General features: G+C 40.6%; 1 protein-coding gene across 2 annotated transcripts; it reads left to right on the forward strand.

Annotated features, from left to right (window-relative positions):
• The first annotated feature begins 256 nt into the window (after positions 1–256).
• vps41 (VPS41 subunit of HOPS complex) lies at positions 257–17,775 on the forward strand. Of its 2 annotated transcripts, XM_041961281.1 has the most exons (28): positions 257–447; positions 834–872; positions 4,309–4,416; positions 5,877–5,954; positions 8,012–8,086; positions 9,080–9,142; positions 9,836–9,901; positions 11,549–11,668; positions 11,742–11,888; positions 11,971–12,037; positions 13,224–13,321; positions 13,399–13,528; positions 13,663–13,778; positions 13,877–13,995; positions 14,296–14,377; positions 14,482–14,574; positions 14,672–14,799; positions 15,097–15,241; positions 15,395–15,436; positions 15,526–15,576; positions 15,671–15,808; positions 15,890–15,944; positions 16,020–16,160; positions 16,274–16,410; positions 16,906–17,005; positions 17,095–17,139; positions 17,228–17,301; positions 17,431–17,775. In XM_041961281.1, exons 1-28 carry the CDS (start codon positions 427–429, stop codon positions 17,509–17,511), a joined length of 2,559 nt encoding a protein of 852 aa, XP_041817215.1. In that variant the 5' UTR covers positions 257–426; the 3' UTR covers positions 17,512–17,775. The 2 variants fall into 2 exon arrangements, with proteins under 2 accessions (XP_041817215.1, XP_041817216.1); XM_041961282.1 differs by lacking the exon at positions 834–872.
• The last annotated feature ends 737 nt before the right edge of the window (positions 17,776–18,512 follow it).

An 18,512-nucleotide genomic window follows, 5' to 3' on the forward strand; every position in this document is an offset into this window, starting at 1 on the left:
GAGAAACTTGCTAATGAGTTAACTCTCTCAAATATGACTAAGGTGAAAAAACAATGTTGAAACCAAGCAGAAAGAAGTTTAAAAGGCGGAAAAGCTTTAGACAAATGCAAATACCAGGGTGAAAAGCACAGCTAACATCGCAACTGCTGTTTGTCGTTAATTGTCGCCTCTCCTCCTTTTCCACGGTTGGAGTCGACTTTTTCTACAAAAGACTTCAACACCCACAATACCTCGCGCCATGTGTCAGTCATGTGATTTCACTTATGACAGAGGGAGCAGGCTTCGACTACAAACATCATTTTGTTGTATAGTGGATGATGAGTTAAGATGAAGCAAACCTAATTGCCGTTTGTGGACCTTTAATATGCATTCTGTTAACGCGTATTGAGACATTAAATCTATTCTTTTCGGATACAGCTAGTAATAATGGCGGAAGTGGAGGAGCAGGTAAGCAATGCATGCTAATGTTAGCTAACCGTTAATGTTGATGTTGTACGCGTATGTGCATCAAAATAAATAAGAAGTGTGATCGGTGAACACTGTCAGCTGCCTTTTGATTTGATTTAGCCTGCTATCTAATTGTTTCTGTGGCTTGGAAAGCGTACATTTGTTACATATGTGATAATAGCTTTAGATTTGTTTGATATCTATGTGTTTGCTTTTGTTAATTAGATATTGTAGCTCTTGTGCCCTGGCTAATCTCCACAGTCTGTGTTTGAATTAAATTAGTTTCTAGTTTTCAATGTGGCACTTCTGTATGTTTTAGTACTTAAATACATTAAGGCAGTTAATGAGAGACTGTTGAAATCCATTCAAAATATCTCTTCATTCAGGGCAGAAAACAAAGTGAGGAATTCACAGATGAGTCTGAGGTAAGATACACATTAACTTCACCTTGTGCTGCTCTTTCTGTCTCCTACAAGCAGATGTGAGTGTTTTTATAAAGGTAAATTTCAAAAGTTACACTTAAAATGTCTTGCAGTTGCACCAGTGTGTCGATTTAGAAACATACCAACAGCAGCATATTGCTGATGACAGAGGTGTGCATATTTCTGTCAAGCACCGGTGATTTTTGCACTGAAATACAGCTCGCTGCCCTCTGTAAGGACTATAATACATAGCCAGCTTTTATCAAAACTGGCTCGATCCCAGAAGGATCTTTGTCAGGTTTTGAGAGGTGTCAAACACTCATGAATTACAGATAGCTTTCCAGATCCATCAATATTATGACTGAGCTTGTGCATGTTACAGTACACTTGTGCTTCTGAGAATCACAAGTAGGCTAAATAAAATATAGCTTTACACATCAGCCTGGCAGGAAGGAAGGAGTTTGTCTGTATAGGAAGCAGACAATAGGATGAATTATCAGCGAAAGACTGCAGCGGACGCTTGCACCTCTCAGAAGAAAACAGTTAAGACTGAGCGAAAGGAAAAGGGGAAAATCCCAGTCTTGTAAATAGAAAAAGCTCTTACATCCTGTTTTCTGTCCATGGACAGTGTGTTCAGTGCTGTTGGATATTGACACTCACAGGGGAAAAAAAGCACTAGGGACTGTGAGATTGTGTCTCCTCCAAGTGGTGGCAAGAAGCTGATTATTTACTTAGTATGCTGCGACATAATGTAGCTCGCCTTGTGTCTGCCATTACCTGGTTGACAGCAGCCTCAAAAGGCAGCGGGGGCCTGTGAGCTCTACAATCTGCTACTCACGGAAGAAATGAGCCAGATAAGAATTTGCCTTGCAAGTCAGAGACATGCTGTTTACTGCCTTTGTGATTTGGCGAGTCTGATTAATGACACAATACAGTCATAAGCCTGGTTGTGAGTGTTGTCGCCTGGTCTTGTTTTGATTTTGTATTTGTTTGAAGGGAATAGGTTTTATTTTATCACAGTGGACCAAACCCTTAGCAGCAAACGACACATAAGAATACCATCAGTTGTGGAATGTAACCTACATGAAATTGCTCACACCATGGTCAATGCATTATCTTAAATGTCCCTTTAAAATATAATGCATGCATTTCATGTCGCGTTCAGGGAGCCACATGAAATGTTTCTGAGGGCTGCCATTGACCTGCAGGCCGCACTTATTTAGGGAGATTTGTCTTCCTGTTTAACCTGTATGTACTTTTGTAACTAGTGTCCTCTTCCTTATGTATTTGAGGAACGTCATGGAAACGAGGAATGATTCAGCCTGTTGTGTCTCAACTTGCCAAAAGGCAAAGAATATGACAAAAAAAAAATAAAGGCCAGGTCAGTAGTTGACAAAACAAAGGACAAGTGACAAGACATATCATCACAAAATATGTTTTTCATGTAATTACTATGATCCTAAAATATGTGTGGCAAATTAAAGAAAAAAAAATCAAAGTGTTGGTTAAGAAACAGTTTAAAGGAGAGCACATATCTCCCCAAAATCTGTCACAGGTGTTTATATGGTTGAGATCAGGTGTTAAGGCCAAGAGGCACCTGCAGTCAAGATTCTCCTCATTTATTCAGATTTTTTCCTGTTATTTGTCACCCCTCTGTACGTGTTTGAGACAGAAAGAAGTGGAGGGTTGGGTGGCAGGATGATTTATTATTCTCTTAAGAGGGCATGTCGTCCTTTCTCATCCCAAATGTCAGACTAATGTGGTCTTCAATGTGTATTTGAAAGCAGAATGTTATTCTTATTGGAGATAGAAGGTTTGGTCAAGCCTGTTAAACTGCCAGTAGGCAAGAATGTGGCGAAAATGCTACATCGCAATACAGCACAAAGACAAGCTCAGTAGTTGACAAAACAGAAGGCAACTCACAAGAAATGGCAAAAGTTTGAAAATGGGTAGTTTCTCTCTGGGGATGAAGTTTGCCTTTGTTGTTTGATACACCTTTGAAACCCGTGACAAATGCCCTCGCATCAGAAATCTCACAACCAGAATACACAGGAAATAGCCTAGATATGGCGTTGTTGAGTGGGAAAGGATTGTTTTTGAAAATAACATTTTTTCCACGCTATTGTCCCCCACCTCCAACCCAGTAGCACATAATGGCAGACAATGTTTTGAGTTGATGCACCCTCTGGGCAGCCACAGACTGTGCAGCATTGGTTATAAACTGAATTATGAGTAATATTCAGGCTGTGACTGGCCGCAAATGTTGGCTGACTGTGGAAGACCTTAAGTTTGCTTTATGAAATGACTAAATTCATGCATGTCACTGGGGATGAACGGTCTCATGAAAAAATAACTGTTTGCCTTATTTCATGCATGGTAATGGAAATTTGTCTTTGTGCATATATCTCCTGATACAAGGAGCCAGAATACATGGTTTGGCCATTAGTGTAATCCTGCTGGGTTCAGGGTCTCACTCAGTGACACTGTGGCAGGGATGGTGGGAAGTGTGGATGCAAAACCAGTATGAACCTTTCCAGACATGTGTGTGTGTTTGTATGTTATATATACTGTGTATATATATATATATATAAATTAATTATTTTGATAACAATTTTCATAATTTGTTTATAATTTCAAGAAATTTCAGTCAAGCAAAAACATCACATGTTCTTTGGTTTTGGGGTGTCAAATGTGAGGATTTTTAATTAATCAACAGTGAAAATAATAATAGTTGTTAATAGTAGTCGACATAAAAATAAATGGCATTCAACTTTCTGCCCAGATTCAGCAAAAATCAGGATCAGGAAAAAAATGGCTCATGTGATTTCACCTTTTTAAGAGTTAACGTAGTGTAAGCAACAAAATCTTAAAGTATATTACCTCAAGGGCTGAGTGATCTACGCACTCCAGGCTCATGTTAAGTGTAATGGACTTAAAGGTGCCTTGTTGACTTTTGTTGTAAACAAACTGAAGTTGAGCCATAAAAATCAAAACTGTGTATTTAAAATACTGAATTGTTTACGTTAATGTTTACCACCTAGCTGTTTTCTTCTTCGCTGCCTTTGTTGGTGCATTACTGTCAATCAGTGGAAAAGTGCGAAACAAATACAAGTAAGAATACCTGCATCCTCTCATACCCTTTTGTAGCAGGTGACGAAACATAAAAGTATTGCTCCACAGCACCACTAGTGGTCAAAAACTCCACAGAGTGCCTTTAATGTGACTTGCAACTTCTCAGTTGTTTTTCAAAAAAAGACAGAGCACAGGATTAAATGACTTGAAGTCGGCATTTTGTATATGTCAGTTTACTGCATGATGGGTTTTTGTCTATGGCTTTCAAAGAACATTGTGAACTACAACGTTGTAAGAGGTTGTAATGAACACCTTTCAGGATATGTTACAGTGAGAGCACATCTTACAAGTCTACTTTCTCAACCAGGAGGAGGACAGCGAGGAGGAGCCCAAGCTGAAGTATGAGAGGCTCTCCAATGGGGTGACAGAAATCCTCCAGAAGGATGCCGCCAGCTGCATGACCGTCCATGACAAGGTAGAGGTTATAATCCACCACCCACAAGGGCATTTCAGTCTCAAGTCCGCCATCTCAAGTACAGATTTCACATTGTTTATGTATGCATTTGAGAGATGTCCTCTTCAAAGTTGGTTTTCATCCCCTCTGTTCAATCTATAACGGCAGCCCATTCTCTTCTCACCTTCCCCTGCTGTTCCTCTCAGGGAGGCACATCAGAAGACACCAGGCGCCATTGTCTTCTCCTCTTTTTATTCCCACTCTTACATATTTTCTCGCTCCTCTCCTCTGTTTGTCAAATGTTGATATTTTTAAGAGGGCCACTCTCAGCCAGATGGTTAATCGCTGTGGCACCGGCGGCACACATGCACGCCTGAGCAGAGCAAAAGTCATGACCAGTTATGTCTCCTCTGCTGATGTTTTATTAACCGCTATTGATTTTCATTTATTTATTTTTACTTTGAGGATTTGGTCCCCCCTCTTTTTTTTTTTTTTTTTTTTCAACCTCAAAATAGAAACCGTGCCACAGCGAGAGACGTTGCTTTGCTGAAATTCTCAATTTGATCTGACTGTCTTTCTTCCTGGGATTTCTGTGCTCTGTGTACCTTCTGCCATCCAGCTACCTGTGTGGTCACACCAGCCCCCTCCGCCACGGCAACCTCCCACAACCTTAAAGCCACCGAGAGCACATATTGCCTTATGTTGCCTCATATTTTAAGTGTCTGAATCGGAATTTCATTTGAACAATTCCATTCTGATAAATCCCTTTAAAAGTCGCTCCGCCTCACAAGGTTGAACCCTTTATTTATTTATTTTTGGTTATTTTATTTGGGGAGATTGCAGGGGCTCTGTCTGACATGCTCAGCTGTGCCTGTAAATATAAGCATTTCATTATAGACTGCACTGAAGCATGGTGGGCTCGCCGCACATCCACATGCTGGTCTAGAAGGGAGGGGGATTAGGAGGAGGGCATGGAGCAGGGGCTGGGGTGGAAGAACACACACTTAATCTAATGCCAAAAGCCCCCGGTTTCTATAATTTTTTTGTCCCAGCGGACTCACACACACACACACATACACACATGCACTTTTGTTGACGCACAAAACACAGAAACCGGTTGCTGCTCAGCAGAAATAATGGCTCTGCGCTGGGCAGGGAGGTGATTGGGTTGCATGGGGAGCACGGGAAGAAGTCAGATGTACAGTGCATTTATTATGCTTAAGCATTTTAATTTGAGAAAAAAAATGCCATTTCACACTGTATGCTTTAATAAATAGGGCTTTTCCACCCCCTGCAATTTCACAGTTTTGCCTCCAAGCCCACCCAATCCCCACTCTGCCCATGTCGCTCCAGCTCCCCAAAGTATTTTTTTTTATCCTCTTCCACAGCCTTCATCAGCACAACATTTTTTTTTTTCCAAAATCTTGAATTTGTTTCTAGTGTCTTCTGGTTTGATTTACATTACATTTGTCCCCTTTCAGTTCCTTGCCCTAGGTACTCATTTTGGAAAGGTCTTCCTGCTGGACATTCAAGGAAATGTAACCCAGAAGTTTGAAATCGTGAGTACATTAAAATCCTTTTCCTACTGCTAAACCTTTTAGCTATGCTAACAACAAATGTAAATATTATTAATTATATGATGTGTTATTAATGATACTATCAATAAATAATGCTAGGACTTTCATCTAGTGCCACCTAAAGTTTTATCTGTCCATTGTTGTTGTTTATTACCAAATAATGACATCAGCCTCTGCTGTACTTTGTGTTAAATGCTAAATCTTAAATGCTAGCATGCTAACATGCTAAACAAAGATGGTGAACATGCTAAATATTCTACATGTTTAACAATATTAGCACTAATTATTATTATTATTGTTCATCTATTTAATATCAGCATGTTAACATTGTGAGCATGTTGCCGTGCTAGCATTAGCATTATCCACTGCTATGCCTTCGCCGAGCCTCACAGAGCTTCTAAAGTTGCCAGTTGTCTTTCTGTATTACCCTGACAAAAGAATGATAAACCTTTTCTTGAATTCCAGTTTTTGTGTACCACTCGATTAGCTTAGCATAAAGACTGGACACGTGGAAACGGCTGGCCTGGCTCTGTTAATTATACAATTTTTGCACCAAAAGTTGCATGTATATGCAGTTTTTTTTTTAATGCTGTTAAACCTGCTAAAATGATAATGAGATGTCGTTTTTTTTTCTGGTGTGCCACATTTGACATCACGAACGCACTGTAGACGGTAAAGTAGAAAGCTGCATAGAGGCCAGTGACAATTTTATGGTGGTTACACTTTTATATCTTTTATGAAATGATGATGATGAGATGGAAATGGAGTGTCGCGAGGTGAACTGCAACATGCGTCACCATCACACCAGAAAAAGGCCAAAAATTACTGCCGATTGGAGCAAGAGCCGATACAATCCCGCGACGCCAGTGGAGTCATTTGACCTGGGAATGAATGCTGATTGTACCACTGAAGACAAAAGCCAGATGTTAGTGGGTGTTAGTGTGGGTTTTTGTCCAGTGTGAAGAGGCTTTAGTGAGCTTTAGCGGTGCTAGTTTTCCTCGTGTTTCCAGGCTTCATGCTAAGCTGAGCTAACAGGCTGCTTGCAGCTTCTTATGTGGCATACAGACATGAGAGTGGTATCAATCTTTTCATCTAAAGCTTTGCAACAAAGCAAACAAGCATGTTTCTAGGCCTCAAAGGCAGAATCACTTTTTTCACAAACCATAATGAACACAATGTTAATCCTGGGAGTTTCTTTAACATATACCGTGTAACGATTAGGGGCATTGATATTGTCAGTTTAAAACTTTGCATGTGTTGGATTTCTCAGCAGAAATTATTCGATTTTTTCACACTATTTTACTTTCTCCACATATTTCAACTCACTTGACCTGGAGGGAATCAGTCCTGAAAAATAATTTGATATGCAAGTCAAAAAAAAAAAAAAATCAGTAATCAAGGCTGATTTGGCCGACACAAAGGGGCAGTTTTACATTAATGTACCTGCATTCGTGCTTCTAACTGCGGCGTCCCTGCTGAGCACATTGATTCAAGTGCTACTCACCGAAACTTACTGCCAGTTATCAGTCAGTGCCTGAAGGAAACAAGAATGGCGTTTACCTGAATAGGAGCAACACCGCTGGGTTCAAAATGAATTGGTCAGAATTCAGTGGGAAGCAGAAAGGGATTTTAAATATGTACTAGATACCCAGGTGAGGCTAATGCATTAGAGTGACTGTAAATATATAATTAAAAAAAAATAAATACTTTTTCTGCTCTCGTCTACACAGAGGCTGTTTTTTAAGTAACATTTGCTATGATTTATGCCATTTGGTTGATCCTTTTATGTAAAGAGCCCTATAGTGTCATGAAAGCATCAGCAGTGAGTTGACACCCCCCAACCTTCACAGTGTTAATGCCACGCTCTATACATTGACACATATGGGACTATGCGTCCATTACATACTCAAATTTTTTTCCTTTCGCTCTTTCTGGCATTTCACTTAGCGAGGTAAAATGTCAGCCAGCAACATTTGGCCGGCCACCAAGATATTCGCCTGCCTCTAAAAAAAAGATGCCTTGATATTGTGTCTCCGCAGAGTTCAGTGAAGATCAACCAGATCAGCCTGGATGAAAGTGGAGAGCATGTGGGCATCTGCTCCGAGGATGGGAAGGTGAGATCTCTCTGCTCATCATGGCTGGTTACTGATCCCTGGGCCTGCAGCAAAAAAAAAAAAAAAAAAACACCAATCAGTGTTTTTCATCTTTTATAATTCATCCTCAGATTCATATAAAACTCATCTTATCAGTGTTCAGCGTTATGCTAATGCTGTGGAACTGGAGGTGTTTGGTAGTGAATTTTTAGAAGGCAGTTCTTCCACTGTCGGAGCATTAACCTGAAGTTTTATCACCACCATATCTACACATAAACCCATATTTTTTTCATGATGCGGGAATTTATAAAAAGCTTGTACCAATTTTGAAGAGTAGGGGAAAGGCTTGCGCTCAGATCCGTTGAGCTGTCAGTCAGCCATCAGCCGTCTATGGATACCCTCTCCATGTTCTCCACCTTGCTGTTATCTTGTCTCTTCTCATCATTACCACCATCCTTCATGGATTTCGCAGTCAAGATATGCTCTCTGATATCACCCTCCCCCTCCTTCTAGCACTCTGGTGGCAAAAACAAGATCTTGTCGCACAAAAAGTGGAGCAGACAATTAAAATCAATGCTACAGCAATTGTTTGCCCTCAACCAATTCAGTTGGCTGTTAATCCTTTGAAAATCTAACTTAATCCTTAATCGCTGGTGCGGTTCGGAAAGGAGATTGCATCAGAGTTTCATATTATTCCCCTACTTTAAAAAAAGCCTTCCTTTTTGGACCTCAGATGAAGAGAAACTGGGTGTCATGGACTCTAATGGTACATTAGGGTTTGTTGTAGCCAACCGAGGCTGTGTTCAAGTCCAAGACGAGGACTCCTGTTTCTAAACCCTGCGGGGTTCAAAGAATCAACTTGTCCACTAATTGGTGACCCAGCGGAGGAGCGGGGAGCCAATCAAAGTCTTTTCTCGCCACAATTCCCCCCGCTGGCCTCGGATAGTTGCAGAGGCAGCAATTAAATGAGAAATTTTGAGTTATTCACCTTTGCTTGTCTCGTCTCTGTTCCAGGTTCAAGTGTTTGGTCTCTATACAAGAGAGGGCTTCCACGAGAACTTTGACTGTCCCATCAAAGTAAGTTGACTGCAGATTTTCTGAAAACTTGGCAGTACAAGTTTTTTGCTTTAATGTATCATTGTGAAGTAAATGTCGATTGCACGATGTAATGGCTGTGGAATAATGACACCATCTGCGTTCAGGTCCCTATAAGCCTCGTCTTCACTGTGCAGTTCTGCCTGATGGAAGTGCGTCAACACAGTCATTCATATGAAAATCAACAGACACAAATACTGTCTGCTATTTTCATCTATTTTCATCGCTTTCATGTCTCCGTCATGGATGTAAATGAATGAATAAACTGTCACTTCTTCTACTCCCACCTCCACCCTGACACCAACCCCTGCTGTAGTTACTTGTCTGCACAAGACAATACTCCACATAAAGTTATGACACCTTCGCTTCACCTCTTCAGTGAACTCTCTCTTATTTCCAAAGAGATGTTGATGGTGTCATGGAAATTTGGAAACAAGTGCAGTGTCCTGTGCTGTTGGTAGCTGCCGGACTAACTGGTTGTCTTTGTGACAGCAGCGCCAACAATAATACTACTTGGAAACACTAGAGGGGGGAAGTTGAAAAGTTTACTGTTTGTGTCTTAGCCTGCATCTGTTTGCCGTTACCTGCATTTAACACCATGAAAGATCTTATTTTGACTCTCCTAAATAGAAAAACCTATGTAGCCTAATCTGCCCGTCATGTATTGTTTTGCAGGTGGTGGCATTGCACCCTCTGTTCACCAGATCAAACTACAAACAGTTTGTCACTGGAGGCAACAAGGTAAGTTTGAGTCGTACTTTTTACTTGGCCAGTCATTATGTACAGTTTTAGACATTTCCTTCCACAATAATTCATCCTGATTGTGTCCGAGTGAAACCTAATCCTGCAAACCTCCTCACTTTGGCTCGGCTGAAGGCAATGCACCGGCCTTTGTCTGGTGTGAAAGGCTCTTACTTTCCTGTCTCTTTGCTGGAGTGCTCTCAGGAGAGCTGCCCATTTTCACAAAGTGCTGTTCGCTCAACAGTGTTTGAAAGGCAATGCTTCACAAGCACAGCAAGTAGATGTCATTATCAAGAGGGTACATAGTCTTAGGATTTCCGGGCGCATACAGTGATCTCTTTCCTGAAAGCTGTCTCTGAGAGGTATGTCACTACGGAAGGTGAAAAGCATCTTCGACATTAGCTTTGTCATTTTGTGTTTTTGGAAGTAAAACCACCAACCTATTACCAGACGCCAATGACTGTACACAACTATAAACTGCTCGGAAGTAGCGTCATTGCAAAACCATCCGTAAATAAAGTATACTGACATTTATACAACACGGGTGAGGAAAAACAACTTTTTTATGAAACCCCATTGTTAGTGTTACTTTGCCATTTTCTTTCAATTGCTGCTGATTCCTCTCAGTTCCAAGTTGTGAAGGCCTCCACAATGTGCCTGTGATGAAAATCAATAAGCCTCAACGGGAGCCACATCCTGTCAAAGGAAATTCAATTTTGTCTCCACAGTTCTTTTGTCATATCATCTCTTTGTAGAGCAAACTGTTTATTAACATAGCCCAACTGCTGAATTAAAGAGCCTATACAACCTCCGCTCAGCATCCTTGGTAATATTATGCAGTTTTTTGTGGGGCTGTTATGTGTCAGTTTATATAGTAAGGACAGCAACAATGCAGGGTATGTGAATGACTGGCTTTGTCCTCTATGGTATGTACAGTACAAGGCCTGAACGTTAAACTGCAATTTATTAAATTGTTCTGCAGCCACCTTGATGCCACATTGCATTGTGGTTAAAAATGCAAACCTCACAACACACACTCGCACTGAGCTTCACGACTGTAAATATACAGAGCATGAAAACATAATGTGCTTAAATACTTGTTGCTGTATTTTACACCACCCACAGTGACTAAAATAAATGGTGTGTAGCCATTATGATGAGACTCAGAAGGATGTATGAAATCAAGCTTGTAATGCATCAAGTTTTCAACCCTTTCTTTATGGCTTTCACACAGTCTTCTACTTGCAAATTACATCGACCATGTGAAACTGTAAAATTACTTCTCCCACCACTGAATGCGAAGCTAATGTGAAGCTTCTCACTCAGATGGAGTCTAAATGAGCAATCTGTCTTCATTGTCTTTGTGCCTAAATGCTCTGAAGTGGAATTAAGATCTTCATGTTAGGACTAAAATCAGGTTTTACCTCATCATTTGCAGCATGAATGAGAAACTTCCAGACAGTTTAAGTTAAATCTTTAAGGCTGTTTCACCCTTTTGTAGACGTAGCTCCTGACTGGCTGCTGTGCAATGTGCTGTTCATCTACTGCCCTCTGTAGGCCGGACTGCACGACTACACCCCTGAGTTGCCATTCATTTGAAATGCAAACTGTGTAGTGTTAAATATTTTCCTGTTTTCTTTCCCAAAGCTGCTTCTGTATGAAAGAAACTGGTTGAACCGCTGGAAGACGTCTGTTCTCCATGAAGGCGAGGGCTCCATCACCAATATCCAGTGGAGAGCGAACCTCATTGCCTGGGCAAACAATGTGGTGAGTGAGCAGGCAAAGACGGCAATAAAAACTGCATTGACTGTGCAAATACTAAAAGTCTGCTTTCATTTAGGGAGTTAAAATCTATGATATCAGTACAAAACAGCGGATCACTAATGTGCTGCGGGACAATGTCAGTCTGAGGCCTGACATGTACCCATGCAGCCTGTGTTGGAAAGACAACGCCACTCTCATCGTTGGCTGGGGCACTTCCATTAAGGTTTGCTGCTTTTGTACTTAAATTCATTACAGGCACCATTCCAACTTTTCAAACTGTCTGTAATTTTCTCATTTCTCCTCAGATTTGTGTCGTGAAAGAGCGAAATCCCACTGAAATGAGAGATCTGCCCAGCCGTTACGTGGAAATAGGTGTGAAATACATTGCACTCTTTGATAAACTATGTAATGATCAACTTTATTTAAAACCAAAGGTCACACACTGCGTCATAACAGAGCACCAGAACAGGCAACTGCAATAGTGAAGTGAAACACAAAATAAAGCAGGAATAAAACTGAATGAGGCAGACTTCGAAAAATCTAACAAGAGGAGCCAGATTAACAAAAAAATAAGGGGAAAGTATGATCGAGGTCACTGCACACTATTTGTGTAAGTGAAATGATGCAGGAAAAATTTAGCACCAAGTATATTAGCAGAAGTCGACACAGTAAAACATTAAGTCACGTTTTGGTTGTGTTAAGTTTAAATGGTGCAGGCTATAAAACAAATGCTGATATTTTGAAGATGAAGTGACAGATATGTAGAATATTGTAATGGTAGCACTTTGTTACCATTCACAACTTATAAGTGGGTTGAATTAGGGCTAAATCTAACTTTTAATTTTACCTAACTAATTATTTTCCTAATCAGTTAATCAGTCCATTATTTTCCCGATTAATTTATTACTTATTTGGTCTATAAATGTCAGAAAATTGTGAAAAATGTCGATCAGTGTTTCCCAAAGCCCAACATGTCGACCTCAGATGTCTTGTTTTGTTCTGCCATAGAGGAGTAAAGAAACTAGAAAAGATAGATAGATGGATAGATGGATGGATAGATGGATAGATAGATACTTTATTCATCTCCAAAGAGAAATTTGCAGCTCAAAGGGTGGAAACACTAGGGCATGCAAAATAAGAACAAGAACTACTTTCAAGTAAAGAACAACTTTCAAGTAAAGAACAACTTTCAAGTAAGTGGCAAAAATACAATACAAAATAACAATATAAGAAAAAATAGTGAAGTATAAATAAAGAAGTAAGCTCTCCAGGATAAACGCTATACAGCATAAACAACTGTAATACAGGATAAAGATCTGAGCAGTTAAATATGGACACAGTAGAGCATTTGTGCAAAATAACAGTGTGCAACATATTCAAAATATTCACATTTCAGAGGCTGCAAACAAAGAATTTGGACACTTTTTCTTAAAAAATGTTGGAGATTAATTTTATAGTTGGCAACTACTTGATTAATCATTGCAGCTCTAGTTAAATTCACTATAACAAGATATATTTGGAGTATCTTTGATCCACGTCCTTGTCTTTCTTTGAACAGTGTCAGCATTTGAGACAGAGTTTTTCATCAGTGGCCTGGCACCGCTGGCGGATCAGCTCGTCACCCTGTACTTCGTGAAGGAGAACTCCGATCACATGGTATTGATGACTTCTTTTATAGATACATTAAATATGGCGTTAAAGCTCTTGCTCACAGTGTGCATGTGTGCGTGCAGGACGAGGAGTTTCGTGCGAGGCCTCGTCTCGACATCATCCAGCCTCTCCCCGAGAGCTGTGAGGAGATCTCGTCTGATGCGCTGACTGTGCGCAACTTCCAAGACAACGAGTGCAGAGACTACCGCCTCGGTGAGACTATAAAAACAGCCCTCAGAGAAATGTCAGGCAGCCTTTTACTGCACTCTGATTGCATTATGCATCGACTATCAAATGTCAGCTGTAATGCACAATACGCAGAGGCATAAATGTATTTTCATTAACAGAGCACTCTGAGGGAGAGTCGCTCTTCTACATCATCAGTCCCAAAGACATCGTCGTGGCCAAGGAGCGAGACCAGGATGACCACATCGATTGGCTGCTTGAAAAGAAGAAATATGAGGTTTGTGTTGTCGGGTTTTATGAACGTTGCAAAAGGTTACAGTCTGCAGTTGGCCAGTTTTAACTGTGTGTCCTGTTACTGTGGTTTGACCATGACAGGAGGCACTGATGGCTGCAGAGATCAGCTTCAAAAACATCAAGAGACACGACGTCCAGAAAATTGGGATGGCTTACATCAATCACTTAGTGGAGAAAGGAGACTACGACAGTGCTGCGAGGTGGGTTTGACGTTCTGCAAATGTACAGTATGCGAGAGGGATTTGAAAAACAGGGTCCATATTACAGAGACTTTCTATTTTAAATGCTAGATTCAGATAATCTGCAACCCCAACTGCAAAAAAGTCAAAAATCACCCGTTACCAATCAACCTGTTTACCTGTGGAATGTTCCAAACAGGTGTTTTTGGAGCGTTCCACTACTACAGCCACAAGCATCCCCACTGCTAACAAAGTAAAAAAAAAAAAAGACAGGCTCTTCTTGTGTTGTCTGAATGATTCAAATGTTTTTTCTACATTCAGGAAGTGTCAAAAGGTTCTTGGAAAAAACATGGAACTGTGGGAGAATGAAGTGTACAGGTTCAAGACCATCGGACAGTTGAAGGTAGGTCAGGGACTCTGGCTCAGAAGTTTTGTGTCTTTTTTTATTTTTATTTTTTTACAGTATCAGTCTGTTATCAATATTGCACCACCTTTCTCGGATTCCAGGCCATCAGTCAGTATTTGCCCAGAGGGGATCTGCGTCTCAGACCGGCCATCTATGAGATGATCTTGCATGAATTTCTCAAAACTGACTATGAGGTACTGTAGTCTCGACATCCTGTGACAAAATCCAGTGTTAATCCATCGTTTGGACGTCAGCTAATGGTTTGTCCCACTTCCTGTGCTGTCCACACAGGGTTTTGCCACACTGATCCGTGAATGGCCTGGAGAGCTGTACAACAACATGGCCATTGTTCAGGCAGTCACCGACCACCTGAAGAGGGACCCCACTAACAGAACTTTGCTCACCACGCTGGCTGAACTGTGAGTGATCGTAACACGTGAAGTACTTAAACAGCTGAATATTAGTTGTCAGTTTTTAATATTACAACAAAATAAAAACGTTCATATTTTGCGCATCATCTTATATAAATCTGTATGTCTCATGTGTGTCCGGAGTTTCAAATCAAGTTCTGTGTATTTGAACATTGCGTGGTTGCACAGTATTTGTCTGCAAATGTGTATTCGCTGAACGGGTGAAGCAATAATACTTTCAATGACCAGAAAACACACAAAAACAGCTTTCATGAAGTAGCTTGTTGGTGTTTGATGCTATTGCAGGTACACATATGACCAGCGGTACGACAGAGCCTTAGAGATCTACTTGAGACTGAGGCACAAAGACGTTTACCAGCTGATCCACAAACACAACCTTTTCTCCTCCATAGAGGACAAGATCGTTCTCCTCATGGACTTCGACAAAGAGGTGAAAGCAAAGTTGCCTGTCTTGTTTACTTTATCATGTTTGTCTTCAAATCAAAAGATCTGTGATCAGTCATACAGTGTCATCACAAACAGTCTTACTGTGTCTGAATCTTTTTCCATTTGAGTGATGTGTACTCTAAATTTACGTTGTCAGAAAGCTGTTGACATGCTTCTGGACAATGAAGACAAGTTATCAGTAAGTGTACCTGGCTTCTCTCAGCTTTTCAGTAAGGATTTGATTAAAATCCGCTGCTGCTGATCCTGTTCTCTTCTCTGTGCTCGTAGACTGACAGGGTGGTGGAGGAGCTAGCAGACAGGCCCGAGCTCCTGCATGTGGTGAGTTAAGATACGTATGACTTTAAATATAACCAAATTAGCTCTCAAAATTGAATTCAGAACTGATTTGACTTATCTTTTTCCCCCCGCACAGTATCTCCATAAACTGTTCAAGCGGGACCACCACAAAGGCCAGAAATACCACGAGAGACAGATTGGCTTGTATGCCGAATATGACCGGCCAAACCTCTTACCTTTCCTGAGAGACAGCACGCACTGCCCGCTCGAAAAGGTACGATTCTTTCGGTTCATCCTGCTGCAGTTTCCAGAAGCTACAAGACATGAATTATGTTGTCTCTTCTTTTTCTCTCAGGCTCTGGAGGTGTGCCAGCAGAGGAACTTTGTCGAGGAGACCGTCTTCCTGCTCAGTAAGTGTTAGATCCTGCTTTGCAGTGTGTTTGAAATGAGTAAAAGGAAGCTAATCCAGCTAATTTTGCTCCCAGGCCGGATGGGGAACTGCAGACGAGCTCTGCAGATGATCATGGAGGAGCTGGAGGACGTGGACAAGGCCATAGAGTTTGCAAAAGAGCAGGACGACGCAGAGCTCTGGGAGGATCTCATCTCTTACTCTATTGACAAACCGCGTATGATTCAGCCTCCCGTTGACGTGTCATTCTTAAACTCTGCCTGTCATTTTGTTTGATTCTGTCTTTCTTAATATTCCTTTCTTTCTATCTGTCCGCTATCGTCTCCACAGCGTTCATCACCGGCCTCCTTAATAACATCGGTACTCATGTGGATCCCATCCTGCTCATACACCGCATTAAAGAGGGCATGGAGATCCCAAACCTCAGAGATTCACTGGTCAAAATCCTCCAGGACTACAATCTACAGGTTAGACGTATTCCTCTTTGATTAAATTGCGGAAATAAAATCAGTTTCTCTTACTTGGATTACAGATGATTGAATGTAGCACAGATGTGAAACTGTTCTTCACTACTAGTATAACTTGTATTCGGCTGAAATAAAAGATAAAAAGGAGATAAATATCATACCAGCAGTAAATAATTCAGTACACAAGAGTGGATTAAACACCTGAGTAAAGATGAAATATCTCAGGTACCAGTGCAGTCAGTTGGGGTTGGCATTAATACTTAAAAATCAACTAAGATCAAGTGGTTCTGTTTTATATCCTGCAGGTTCAATGTAAGTGGAGCAGGACATTTAAAGGGTTTTTGTTTGCAAACACAAAAATTAGTGAATGTTTTTTTTACTGTTTTAGTCGACTAGTATAGTAGGATGAATATATATTTTTAGAGAAGGCTTTAATAAGACATTGTATCATCTTGTTTAGTTTCTTAAGCAGCTTTTTGTTTTCCCGTTTCTAAGATTCTTCTGAGGGAAGGATGCAAGAAGATCCTGGTGGCCGACTCGCTCTCTCTGCTCCAGAAGATGCACCGAACACAGATGAGAGGAGTCAGGGTCGATGGTGGGTGCGCTTGTTTTGCCGTTCATGAGAAGCGGTGGAGATGAAGTCATTTTAAATTGTACTCATGCACGTGTTGCTTTTCTTTTCAGAGGAGAACATCTGCGAATCGTGCCATGCTACTATATTACCTTCAGGTGGGTTTTTTTATGCATTTATATGCAAGTGTTTTAATGTTGTGTCACATTTGAATGCTGTTTGTGGCTAATCTCACTTGTGTTTCAGACATGGCCAAACCCTTCAGTGTGGTGGTGTTTCACTGCAGACACATGTTCCACAAGGAATGTTTACCATCTTCAGTAAGTAGCTTCCCTATCGTCTGTCACTCTATACAGAACACATCACATTATCTCTTTGGTGTTGAGTTGTATGTGATTTGGCTGTCCTGTGCTGAGACTCCTGCACCTTTTCCCTGTTCCCTGGCTCAGATTCCTGGGGTGCAGTTTTGCAACATCTGCAGTGCGAAGAGGCGCGGACCCGGAAGTGGAATCCTGGAGATGAAAAAGTAATATGGACTTATGCACTCACAGTCTTATTATTAATGCTTTTATCTTCCCCACTGTTGCTTCCTCTTTGCTGTCAATGAATGATCAATGAATATCACTTTTCCTCAGTACTGAACTGTGCACTAACAAAAATGCAAAACAGTCATATTGGATCGTCTGTGTATATTTATCTAATCAATGCAAAGTGATGTATTTGTTCTGTGTGCCATTTGTGTGATTTGGTGATGAAATGTCTGCAACGTCTGAAAATAAAATCACATAAACACTGCTTGTGGTTGAGTTCGCTATAACCCGCTTGAAGTCAATCAATTAGAAATGCACAAGAAGAACTGATTTAAAATTCTGCACAGAGTTTGTGGAAGAAAAATGGCCAAAATGTTTGTGTAAAATTGCTGAATCACTGGGTGACTGTTTAGTCATAAAGATTAGAGCACATCTCATTTTCTGGAGAGTTGCTTGTTAGAAACTGGTTCTGACTGGATTTTGGTGTTTAGAGAAGACATGACAGCATAAATTTGATGTGTGGAGTCTGCTTCCAGTGTTATAATAAATACATTTGTTTAAGTCATATGAGTCCAACCAGAGAGTGTTTTTAGAGAGGGCAGTTATCAAATGTAGTGTGTCAACAATTATTTCCTTCATCAACAAGCTGGGATTTTTTTAAGAAATGCAAAGACCTGCAACATTACAGCATATTGTAAATATGTTTGTCATAACTGCAAAAAAAATTATAAAAATATGTAAGGAGGTTGTGCATGCATCATAATCGAATACAGACAACTTTTGTCACATCTCTCCTTCAAATTACTGATATTACAATTGATGCACACACACACACACACACACACATGCAAAACTGCCCTCAAACCTAAAAGGATGACTCATTTCTGGTATTTAGCTCTGATCTTTTAAGTCAGTGAAATATGCAGACTCACTATTAGCTTTTAAAATATTTAACTGTTTTGCTCCTTCCATGATAAGAGAAGCTCTGAAGAAAACCACAG

The sequence above is a fragment of the Chelmon rostratus genome, chromosome 20 (genome assembly GCF_017976325.1).
Source record: "Chelmon rostratus isolate fCheRos1 chromosome 20, fCheRos1.pri, whole genome shotgun sequence".
Taxonomy (NCBI): domain Eukaryota; kingdom Metazoa; phylum Chordata; class Actinopteri; order Chaetodontiformes; family Chaetodontidae; genus Chelmon; species Chelmon rostratus.

Coding starts and splice junctions, on each gene's coding strand:
- vps41 (XM_041961281.1), top strand. CDS start 427: ATGGCGGAAGTGGAGGAGCAG. Junction 15,945..16,019: donor GGAGACCGTCTTCCTGCTCA/GTAAGTGTTAGA, acceptor TTTTGCTCCCAG/GCCGGATGGGGAACTGCAGA. Junction 17,302..17,430: donor AGGAATGTTTACCATCTTCA/GTAAGTAGCTTC, acceptor TCCCTGGCTCAG/ATTCCTGGGGTGCAGTTTTG.